General features: G+C 52.9%; 1 protein-coding gene and 1 long non-coding RNA gene across 2 annotated transcripts; one reads left to right on the forward strand and one right to left on the reverse strand.

Annotated features, from left to right (window-relative positions):
* Positions 1-2,122: 2,122 nt before the first annotated feature.
* On the reverse strand, positions 2,123-4,218 carry LOC140404628 (probable G-protein coupled receptor 148). The gene has a single exon (XM_072493235.1). The coding sequence runs from the start codon at positions 4,116-4,118 to the stop codon at positions 3,081-3,083; it is 1,038 nt and encodes a 345-aa protein (XP_072349336.1). The 5' UTR covers positions 4,119-4,218; the 3' UTR covers positions 2,123-3,080.
* Positions 2,229-11,315, forward strand: LOC140404629 (uncharacterized). Its single transcript, XR_011938542.1, has 3 exons — positions 2,229-2,814; positions 8,273-8,543; positions 9,767-11,315. It is a non-coding gene; the product is annotated as an uncharacterized lncRNA (long non-coding RNA).
* The last annotated feature ends 480 nt before the right edge of the window (positions 11,316-11,795 follow it).

Raw genomic sequence — 11,795 nt, forward strand, 5'->3', positions numbered from 1 at the left:
CTGACCCTCTGACAGTGCGGCACTCCCTCAGTACTGACCCTCTGACAGGGCGGCACTCCCTCAGTACTGACCCTCTGAAAGTGCGGCACTCCTTCAGTAGTGACCCTCTGACAGTGCGGCACTCCCTCAGTTCTGACCCTCTGACAGTGCAGCGCTCCCTCAGTTCTGACCCTCTGACAGTGCGGCACTCCCTCAGTACTGACCCTCTAACAGTGCGGCACTCCCTCAGTCAGTACTGACCCTGTGACAGTGCGGCACCGCCTCAGTTCTGACCCTCTGACAATGCGACACGCCCTCAGTACTGACCCTCTGACAGTGCAGCACTCCCTCAGTAGTGACCCTCTGACAGTACAGCACTTCCTCAGTGCTGACCCTCTGACAGTGCGGCACTCCCTCAGTACTGACCCTCTGACAGTGCAGCACTCCCTCAGTGCTGACCCTCTGACAGTGCGGCACTCCCTCAGTACTGACCCTCTGACAGTGCGGCACTCCCTCAGTACTGACCCTCTGACAGCGCGGCACTCCCTCAGTACTGACCCTCTGACAGTGCGGCACTCCCTCAGTACTGACCATCTGACAATGCGGCACTCCCTCAGTACTGACCCTCTGACAGTGCGGCACTCCCTCAGTAGTGACCCTCTGACAGTGCAGCACTCCATCAGTGCTGACCCTCTGACAGTGCAGCACTCCCTCAGTACTGACCCTCTGACAGTGCAGCACTCCCTCAATACTGACCCTCTGACAGTGCGGTACTCCCTCAGTACTGACCCTCTGACAGTGCTGCACTCCCTCAGTACTGACCCTCTGACAGTGCGGCACTCCCTCAGTACTGACCATCTGACAATGCGGCACTCCCTCAGTACTGACCCTCTGACAGTGCGGCACTCCCTCAGTAGTGACCCTCTGACAGTGCAGCACTCCATCAGTGCTGACCCTCTGACAGTGCAGCACTCCCTCAGTACTGACCCTCTGACAGTGCAGCACTCCCTCAATACTGACCCTCTGACAGTGCGGTACTCCCTCAGTACTGACCCTCTGACAGTGCAGCACTCCCTCAGTACTGACCCTCTGACAGTGCGGCACTCCCTCAGTACTGACCCTCTGACAGTGTGGCACTCCCTCATTACTCACCTCTGCCAATGCGGCACTCCCTCAGTACTGACCCTCTGACAGTGCGGCACTCCCTCAGTACTGACCCTCTGACAGTGCGGCACTCCCTCAGTACTGACCCTCTGACAGTGCGGCACTCCCTCAGTACTGACCCTCTGACAGTGCGGCACTCCCTCAGTACTGACCCTCTGACAGTGCGGCACTCCCTCAGTACTGACCCTCTGACAGTGCGGCACTCCCTCAGTACTGACCCTCTGACAGTGCGGCACTCCCTCAGTACTGACCATCTGACAGTGCGGCACTCCCTCAGTACTGACCCTCTGACAGTGCGGCACTCCTTCAGTACTGACCCTCTGACAGTGCAGCACTCCCTCAGTACTGACCCTCTGACAGTGCGGCACTCCCTCAGTACTGACCCTCTGACAGTGCAGCTCTCCCTCAGTACTGACCCTTCAACAGTGCGGCACTCCCTTTCGTACCCCACTGGAATATCTATAGTGATTCAGGTCTTTGGAGTTGGATTATGAAGAGGCCACAACTTTCCGAGTCAGAGGTGAGTATCCTGACCCCCTGATCCGTGGCCGTTTCGGACAGCGCCCTTCAAAACCCAACATCCCGTTGCACGCAATCGCCTCAGGAATTCTGTGTCAGGTTTTAATTGGCCAGATGACGTGAATCAGTTCCAATTCACAGGTTAGTGTAATCAGTCTCTGAAAAACACATAATCATACCTGACACACACAAACCCTATTGCACAAGAAGCCAACGCTTAGCAATATTGGGATTGGCCATTTAAAAAAAAAAAACAAGATCTTTCATTATGACTTTAGGTTTAAGCCCCCAAACCAAAGGTTTTTTTTTTCCTGCCAGTAATTCTGTTGCTCGTTTTCCTAATCGGCAGTTTTGAATCCAGGAATTGTACCTCTTGTTTCCTCAGGTGCTGAGGGGAGGGGGATTGTTGACCCACGCTGCCCCTCCGACACGGACCACAGAGGATTCCACACAGAAGGCGTAACAGAATTGGTCATTTATTCAACAAGAAACTATTTACACTTTGTACACAGGTCCCAGTCGGGTGCTCTCCTCCTGGCTTGCGCAGGGGCCGAGCTTTTATACACAGTGTGTGTCCTTGGCTCCACTGACGGGGGCCCGTGCCCCTCAGCGGGGAAGCTCCCCCTCGACGAGACTCGGGGAGACTAATTGTCCCGGGTCCCTCAGCCTCCTGAGGGCTGTACCATTTTGGCTCTCGTTTTACTGCATCTTCCCCCAAAGACTGAGTCGGTGCAGAGGCAACAAGGTCCTGGTAAAAATATCCAAATGCATGAACATTGTTGCCCCGATTAACCTCACCAGCATTCCTCTCTGTGGCCGAGTCCCAGCTCTTGGCAATTCCTCTCCGCTTTTCCTCTCTGAATCGCCCACGTTAACGCCCACCTCCCGATCCAGCGTCCAAAACCAAACCAAACCAACAAGCTGTCTCTTCACGCCAATCCCCGTTCGTTACCTCCGGGGTCTTTTCTTTCCCTGTTCAAAGTTGCTGGAAGTTGGAACAGTGGCCTCCCGGCCTGCCGCCTCCCGTGCTAGCCCTGTCGGAAGAGCTGAAGTTGAGAGTGTTCCCTCACCGATTGTCCCTCGTGCCACCTCAGACCATCATTCCGACTTCTGGTGCAGCGTTCGAAACGAGAGTCGGAGGCATTTTTCGAGGTGGGTGGTTGGGGAGGGGGCTGAGGAGTGGGGGGGGGGGGGGGGGGGGGGGGGGGGGAGCTGGGAAGAGGTTCACCGTCCAACATTCAGTAGACAAACATATCCAGCAGTAAAATTCACAGAGGCCTTGTAGCCCGTCTCCCAAAGGTCCCAGGGCCTTGTGCGCTGGACATGCACAGACTAGGCAAGGGGGGGAAATTTCAAGTTAATCCCATGGTGAGGGTGGGGAGGGACGAACATGTCGAAGTGGGTCAGGGCGGCCTGGTTTACTTGGTGCACCCTCCTGTGGTCTCCCCGCTGACCAGGGCAATCCCCTCGGGGCCGGGCAGGCCCTGGACGGCAGCGGGCGGGCTGGATTTGGTGGGCAGGAGCAGGGTAGTCCTCACTAGCCACTCCAGTGTCCCCTTCAGGTCCCAGAGGAAGCAGGGGAACCGTCGCGAGGTGCGCTCCCACAGCTCCTCCTTGCGCAGGCCGTAGATGACGGGGCTGATGCACTGGGCCAGGCTGAAGAAGGCGAAGTTGAGCACCTCGAAGCGGGACTTGGTGCCCGGGTGGAGCTTGCCCGCTCGAGCCACCAGGTGGAGGATGAAGTTGATGAAGGTGGGGATGATGTAGACCGCCAGTTGCACCCCGTGCATCAGGATGGTGCTGCGCGCCCTCTTGTTGCGCCGGTTCATCACTCCGATCCGCCTGCCCTCCGCCAGAATCTTGTAGTAACTGTACAGAATGAGCACGGTGCAGATACAGATCAGGAGGATCTTGGACGTCTGCTTCATGTTGTAGCTGGAATGCAGGTTGGAGGCTGAGCAGCTGCCGATTCCCCGCTGCTCCATCTCCGACGTCATGTGCTGGGACACAAGCACGAGCGGGATGACGGCCGAGACCACCCAGGCCAGGCTGCTGAGTGCCCAGACCCTGCACTGGGTGCAGAAGGCGCTGTACTTGAGGGGGTGGCAGATGGCCAGGTAGCGATCTACCGCCATCACCGTCAGCGTCAAGAGGATGGTAGAGCCGCTGATCATCAGGAACAAGAGGAGGGTCAGGCAGGAGGCTGCGGACATGGCTGCCCCCAGGTATATCAGCAGGTAGAAGGTGCTGCTCAGGCCAAAGTAGATCAGACCGGACACCAGAAGGTGGAAAAGCAAGACGAACCTGGCCTGGGAACGCAGGCGGTCCTCACTCAGGATAGTGCAGTCAATGACTAGGTTGAAGAAAGCCAACAAAACGAAGGAGGTAACAGAAGCAAAGACTCTGACTTCGATGAACTGCACCTCACTGGCCGTCTCGTTCCTTGATTCATTCATCCTCAAATGCTTAAGCGCACCCCAGTGTCTGACATAACAGTATCATCGATCGGAGCACCCTCAAAATTACAACGGATCTCTCCTCCCCTCGCTGACTGGCAAGTACTCTCTCTCTCTCTCACACACACAAACTCACAGTTTCCGTTCTCTAAACCACAGCGGAACAAACTGAAAGACAGAACTTAACTCTTTTGTTGACTCACCAGCACTTTTGCTGTGCGATGCCTGGTTAACTATTTGCCGCGCCGTTGATTTCAGGAACGGCGAGGAAAATGAGGCCTGAGGCACTTGTCCCTCACCACATCGCACGAGGCCACGCACCCGCGTGGCACGCGCCATCAGAGGTGCGGGCAACAGAAATGTTGTTCATTCTTTCATCAGGATGTGACTGGGCCATGTCCAGTTGCTCTTGAACAGGGTAGCTCGTTTGGCCAATTTGTCACGTGTAGGCCAGACCGGGCCAGGACGGCCGATTTCCTTCGCTAAAGGAACATCAGCGAACCCGATGAGTTTTTACAACAATTGCTGCTAGTTTCCCGGCCACCATTACTGAGGCTAACTTTACAATTCCAGATTTTGATTGGTTGAATATAAATTGCACCGGTTGCCATTGGTGGGATTTGAACCCACATCCCGGGATCCTTCGCCTGGGCCTCTGAGCTACTAGGCCGATGACGTTATCACTGCGCCTCTGGGACTGGAAGCAACGAGGAGATGGCTGAACCCGGGGCCTAACGTCAGGCGGAAGGCCTCCAACGTGGAACCTGACGTGGCCCATTTGCCGTCTCAACAAAAGCAGCTCCTGTGCATCCTGTCGAGGTCCTTTGCCTAGCGAAGCGAAAGAGGGCGGAGTCAGGCCGCTGGGGTCCACGGGATCTTTTTGCCCCATCGCAATGGTGCGTGGATAAATGCGATTGTGGTATTTGTGGCGGATAGGTCTGCAGGCCACGAAGGTACAAATAAGCAAGAGCTTTATTGGAAAGGTGTTTTCACACAGGCTGTTGGGATAGGATGCCTGTTTGCCCGCACAAACGGCCAATGACGTTATCGACATATCGGACTCTTCAAGTGACCTTGTTCCAACGAGGGAGAAACAGGTACAGTGCCCTCCCCCCTTTACACCAGATGTTGCTGCAATGAAACAAAACGTAACGTTAACAATCCTAATTTACAATATGAATAAGTAAAAACACAACCATGGTGTGGTGGTCAGCGAACGGCAGACGAGCCTCTCCGTCTTGGCTGCAGCCTCTGGTGTACTTTGGACGTCATCTGTGGTCGTCTCAACCAGAGTTGACATCGTGTTTGCAGGTTGGGTTGGTGTTGAACTGGGGCACTGTTCCCCTCAAGTAGGCTCTGGTATTGCCAGCTTCTCAGGAATGTCTACATCTTCCTTTGGCACAGTTTGTTCTGGACACTCGGTTGACTTTGCCCATGGCAAACTAATTCTAGTTGCTGGGATGAATTAAGTTGTTGTATATATTGTTTTTTATTCATTCAGGGGATGTGGGTGTCGCTGGCTAGGCTACCATTTATTGTCCATCCCGAATTGCCCTTGCTAGGCCATTGCAGCGGGCAATTAAGAATCAACCACATTGCTTGTGTCGTAATGTTATTAAAAATCCTGGGTTTGAATACATGCAGACAGTCTGTCTGCTAAAGTAGTGATTAAGGGGTCATAAAGGTGAGGTAATCACTGATTTGAACTGGTAAAGGGCAGCACGGTAGCATTGTGGATAGCACAATTGCTTCACAGCTCCAGAGTCCCAGGTTCGATTCCCGGCTTGGGTCACTATCTGTGCGGAGTCTGCACCTTCTCCCCGTGTGTGCGTGGGTTTCCTCCGGGTGCTCCGGTTTCCTCCCGCAGTCCAAAGATGTGCGGGTTAGGTGGATTGGCCATGCTAAATTGCCCATAGTGTCCAAAATTGCCCTTAGTGTTGGGTGGAGTTACTGGGTTATGGGGATAGGGTGGAGTGTGGACCTTGGGTGGGGTGCTCTTTCTAAGAGCCGGTGCAGACTCGATGGGCTGAATGGCCTCCTTCTGCACTGTAAATTCTATGAAATCTATGAACCATTTACTTGTTTGCCGAGAAATGGCTAATGAAACAGTGTTTCTGTTCAGGAGGTTCCAACGGGTGTCGATAATTATGGGATTGTGGTTAAGCATCTTAGTGGAAGGAGACTGGAGAATGCCTAATGCTTGGGATACAGGTGACGTAATTAATGTGAGGAGCCAGGTCTGTCTGTAGTTTTGTAATCTGCTATAAGATTTCAAGTTAAACAGTGTTTGACTGGGGTTGGTTTAGCACAGGGCTAAATAGCTGGCTTTGAAAGCAGACCAAGTCAGGCCAGCAGCGCAGGTTCAATCCCCATACCAGCCTCCCTGAAAAGGCACTGGAATGTGGCGACTAGGGGCTTTTCACAGTAACTTCATTTGAAGCCTACTTGTGACAATAAGCGATTCTCATTTTCATTTCATTTTCAAGTTTGCCATCGGACCTTAGCCTGACCAGACAGGAGGATTTTCAGCTGGTACCTGGTAGGGTCTCACTCCAAAGGTCTGCACAGAGAAACAAGTAACCCTGATTGTTAACTTTATTTCTAAGTGCCATTTGAACTGTATTGGGTTGCTTAATTAGAATATAGTGTGGCAGGGAAGTAAAGTTTTTTTCCCCATGAAAAGGTCACTCTGGTTTACAAAGGGTGGCTAAAGCAAAGCTTTTGGGTTGGGGGGGGGGTCAGCTGCCGTTGGGGGGGGGGCTAGGAAGGTGGGTATAATTGAAGTGGTAGCCCAGCATTTACATTTGGAAGCAAGGCAGTCTGAATCATTGGAATTAGCTAAGATCGAGTTACAAATTAAACCGTTGCAACATGATAAAGAACTGAGGCACGTGGGACGCGATTCTCCGACCCCCCCCCACCGGGTCGGAGAATCACCGGGGGCCGGCGTGAATCCCGCCCCCGCCGCGTCGTGAATTCTCCGCCACCAGTGATTCGGCGGGGGCGGGAATCACGCCGCACCAGTCGGCAGAAATCCCCCGCCGATTCTCCGGTCCGTGATGGGGGGGGGGGGAAAGGGGAGGCATGGAAGTGACGACTAAGGGCTAATAATCTAATGAATGGGTAGTTGGGGGTCTAGTGCTGGGGGGAGTTGGGTATGTCATTGTGGGGTTTTTGTGTGCGATGGATTTCTTCATTGTTTAAAATATTAAAATTATAAATGCCTCAATAAAATATTTTCTATTAAAAAAAGAAATTTGGAAGAATTCATATTTACTCGTAGTCTGGAATCTTTTCGTGTCTGGAGTGCAGCATCTGAAATTTGAAGATGTTCTTCTTCATTCTTTCCAATAACTAAGGTAATGGGCGAGATACTCCGACCCCCCACCGGGTCGGAGAATCGCCGGGGGCTGGCGTGAATCCCCCCACCGCCGGTTGCCGAATTCTCCGGCACCGGATACTCAGCGGGGGCGGGAATCGCGCCGCGCCAGTTGGCGGCCCTCCCCCCCCCGGCGATTCTACGGCCCGTATGGGCCGAAGTCCCGCTGCTAGAATGCCTGTCCCGCCGGCGTGGATTAAACCACCTCTCTTACCGGTGGGACAAGGCCGCGCGGGCGGGCACCGGGGTCCTGAGGGGGGCGCGGGGCGATCTGGCCCCGGGGGGTTCCCACACGGTGGCCTGGCCCGCGATCGGGGCCCACCGATCCGCGGGCGGGCCTGTGCCGTGGGGGCACTCTTTTTCTTCCACCTTCGCCACAGTCTCCTCCATGGCGGAGGCGGAAGAGACCCCCTCCACTGCGCATGCGCGGGGATGCCGTGAGCGGCCGCTGACGCTCCCGCGCATGCACCGCCCGGCGATGTCATTTCCGCGCCAGCTGGCGGGGCACCAAAGGCCTTTCCCGCGGATGGACATCGCGCCGATTACGGAGAATTTAGCCCACTGGGCGGGATTCCCCGCCGTCGGGATTGTCTGTTCTGCCAGCAACGCACCCACACCCGTGAATTTCCCGACGGTGTAGGGCTTCCCACATTGGGAAACCCCATTGGCCGGCTGGTGCGACAGAGAATCGTCTAAGTAGCACTGGAGTCCCTCTAGTCCGCTGAGAATGTGATCTAATAATAATAATAATAATCATCTTTATTGTCACAAGCAGGCTTACTGCGATGAAGTTACTGTGAAAAGCCCCTAGTCGCCACATTCCGGCGCCTGTTCGGGTCACAGAGGGAGAATTCAGAATGTCCAATCCACCTAACAGCACGTCTTTCGGGGCTTGTGGGAGGAAACCGGAAAACCCGGAGGAAACCCACGCAGACACGGGGAGGACGTGCAGACTCCGCACAGACAGTGACCTGGGACCCTGGAGCTGTGGAGCAACAGTGCTAACCACTGTGCCACCGTATCTGTGGCACCTTGGAAGAACGCAGGTGTGGTGTGATTCCAAATGGAACCCTTTTATATCTGAATAGCCCTTTGTGTGTCAGGATTGTCAAATATTGTTGTGAATCTGGATCCACATTTATCTGGCGATAAGCTTGACTAAGGTCACCTTTACGGAACTGCTGGCCTTCAGCCAACCCAGCAAATTAAATTGGTAGTGACTTTAAAATTGCCTTTTAAATTGGCAGGAGTGAAGGTTGTAGCTTCATCCATGATTACAGAGAGTCCGAGGGAAATACTGCAGACCGCACTTTCTTCCCGTGTCTGCGTGGGTTTCGCCCCCACAACCCAAAAAAAGACGTGCAGGGTAGGTGGATTGGCCGCGCGAAATTGTCCCTTCATTGGAAAAAAAATGAATTGGTCATTCTAAAATTTTAAATAAAAATGACAATGGCAGTGAATTGGAATCTGCGGACAGGTGAAATTCCTCCACGAGTGATTCCGCACGGGAGTTTGTCAAAGATAAAATCTGGAGAGAGCCAGGTTCGGAGAACTGCGAGACCGAAGGTGATCCGAAGAATATAGAATATACAGTGCAGAAGGAGGCCATTTGGCCCATCGAGTCTGCACCAGCTCTTGGAAAGAGCACCCTACCCAAGCCCACACCTCCACCTTATCCCCATAACCCAGTAACCCCACCCATCACTAAGGGCAATTTTGGACACTAAGGGGCAATTTATCATGGCCAATCCACCTAACCTGCACATCTTTGGACTGTGGGAGGAAACCGGAGCACCCGGAGGAAACCCAAGCACACACGGGGAGGACGTGCAGACTCCGCATGGACAGTGACCCAAGACGGGAATCGAACCCGGGACCCTGGAGCTGTGAAACAATTGTGCTATCCACAATGCTACCGTGCTGCCTAAGAGAGTGGTGAGCGAATCTGATAGTAATGACAGTGGTGAAGAGTCAGGCGAGAGTTCTGAATCCGATTTAGGTTCTGATTATGAAATAATGATGAAATTATGAAATTACTTATATAGAGACGGGGAAGGGAACTTGTATAATGGGGATGGATTGGGTCGTTATGTGTGAGTGATTTATGTCTTGCATACCTCATAATGACTGTCCAAAAAGGCCAAGCTCTGCCTGGTAACAGGCGGTGATTGATTTATGTCCCAGTGGAATGCTTTTCAGAGTCCCAGTGAGTTTCAGTTTTGATTCTTGCAGTGCAGAGGGAGAACCAACTATCTCTCTCTCTATCCAGGAAACCTGCCGTGGGGGGACATCGCTCTTCAGAAAACCTGTGAGTGCTGACTCTCCAGAAAACCTGCTGTGAGTGCTGACTCTCCAGAAAACCTGTGAGTGCTGTCTATCTTCAGAAAACCTGCTGTGAGTGCTCTATCTTCAGAAAACCTGCTGTGAGTGCTGTCTATCTTCAGAAAACCTGCTGTGAGTGCTGACTCTGTAGAAAACCTGTGAGTACTGTCTCGCTTCAGAAAACCTGTGCGTGTTGACTCTATAGAAAACCGGTGAGTGCTGTCTCTCTTCAGAAAGCCTATGAGTGCTGTCTCGCTTCAGAAAACCTGCAGTGCGTGCTGACTCTATAGAAAACCTGTGAGTGCTGTCTCCCTTCAGAAAGGCTGCGTGCTGTCTCTCTTCAGAAAGCCTGTGAGTGCCATCTCTCTTCAGAAAACCTGCAGTGCGTGCTGACTCTATAGAAAACCTGTGAGTGCTGTCTCCCTTCAGAAAGGCTGTGAGTGCTGTCTCTCTTCAGAAAGCCTGGAGTGCCGTCTCTCTTCAGAAAACCTGCAGTGCGTGCTGACTCTATAGAAAACCTGTGAGTGCTGTCTCTCTTCAGAAAGGCTGTGAGTGCTGTCTCTCTTCAGAAAGCCTATGAGTGCTGTCTCTCTTCAGAAAACCTGCTGTGCGTGCTGACTCTGTAGAAAACCTGTGAGTGCTGTCTCCCTTCAGAAAGGCTGTGAGTGCTGTCTCTCTTCAGAAAACCTGCAGTGCGTGCTGACTCTATAGAAAACCTGTGAGTGCTGTCTCTCTTCAGAAAGGCTGTGAGTGCTGTCTCTCTTCAGAAAGCCTATGAGTGCTGTCTCTCTTCAGAAAACCTGCTGTGCGTGCTGATTCTATAGAAAACCTGTGAGTGCTGTCTCCCTTCAGAAAGCCTGAGTGTGCCGTCTCTCTTCAGAAAACCTGCAGTGTGTGCTGACTCTATAGAAAACCTGTGAGTGCTGTCTCTCTTCAGAAAGGCTGTGAGTGCTGTCTCTCTTCAGAAAGCCTATGAGTGCTGTCTCTCTTCGGAAAACCTGCTGTGCGTGCTGACTCTATAGAAAACCTGTGAGTGCTGTCTCCCTTCAGAAAGGCTGTGAGTGCTGTCTCTCTTCAGAAAGCCTATGAGTGCTGTCTCTCTTCAGAAAGCCTGCAGTGCGTGCTGACTCTATAGAAAACCTGTGAGTGCTGTCTCCCTTCAGAAAGACTGTGAGTGCCGTCTCTCTTCAGAAAGCGTGCAGTGCGTGCTGACTCTATAGAAAACCTGTGAGTGCTGTCTCCCTTCAGAAAGGCTGTGAGTGCTGTCTCTCTTCAGAAAGCCTATGAGTGCTGTCTCTCTTCAGAAAACCTGCTGTGTGTGCTGACTCTATAGAAAACCTGTGAGTGCCGTCTCTCTTCAGAAAGCCTGTGAGTGCCAACTCTCTCCAGGTAAATTGTGAGTACTGTATTTCTAAACCACAAGGACCCTGAATAAATGAATCTGCCAAGAAGACCATTCCAGGCTGCAAATAAAGACTTTAATCTGCAGGCTTGTTGTGAAGAATGTGCTAAAAACCATCATCTTAAAGAAAGACTCTTTTTTTCCTAGACTTACGATCATTATCCTTTTCCATTGCCCTGTGTTTGTTTGTTTTGTGTGTGTATAGAGGGTGGCAGCAAGATAAAGTGGGGGAAATTAGTTGTCAGTTAATAGTTAACCTGTTGTTTTGCTGCACAGTTCATTATAGTCATTGTTATTAATAAACTGGGGCGAAATTCTCCCGAAACGGCGCGATGTCCGCCGACTGGCGCCCAAAACGGCGCCAATCAGATGGGCATCGCACCGCCCCAAAGGTGCGGAATGCTCCGCATCTTTGGGGGCCGAGCCCCAACATTGAGGGGCTAGGCCGGCGCCGGACGAATTTCCGCCCCGCCAGCTGGCGCGGAAATGACATCTCCGGGCGGCGCATGCGCGGGAGCGTCAGCGGCCGCTGTCAGTTTCCCGCGCATGCGCTGTGGAGGGGGTCTCTTCCGCC

The sequence above is a fragment of the Scyliorhinus torazame genome, chromosome 31 (assembly GCF_047496885.1).
Source record: "Scyliorhinus torazame isolate Kashiwa2021f chromosome 31, sScyTor2.1, whole genome shotgun sequence".
Lineage (NCBI taxonomy): Eukaryota > Metazoa > Chordata > Chondrichthyes > Carcharhiniformes > Scyliorhinidae > Scyliorhinus > Scyliorhinus torazame.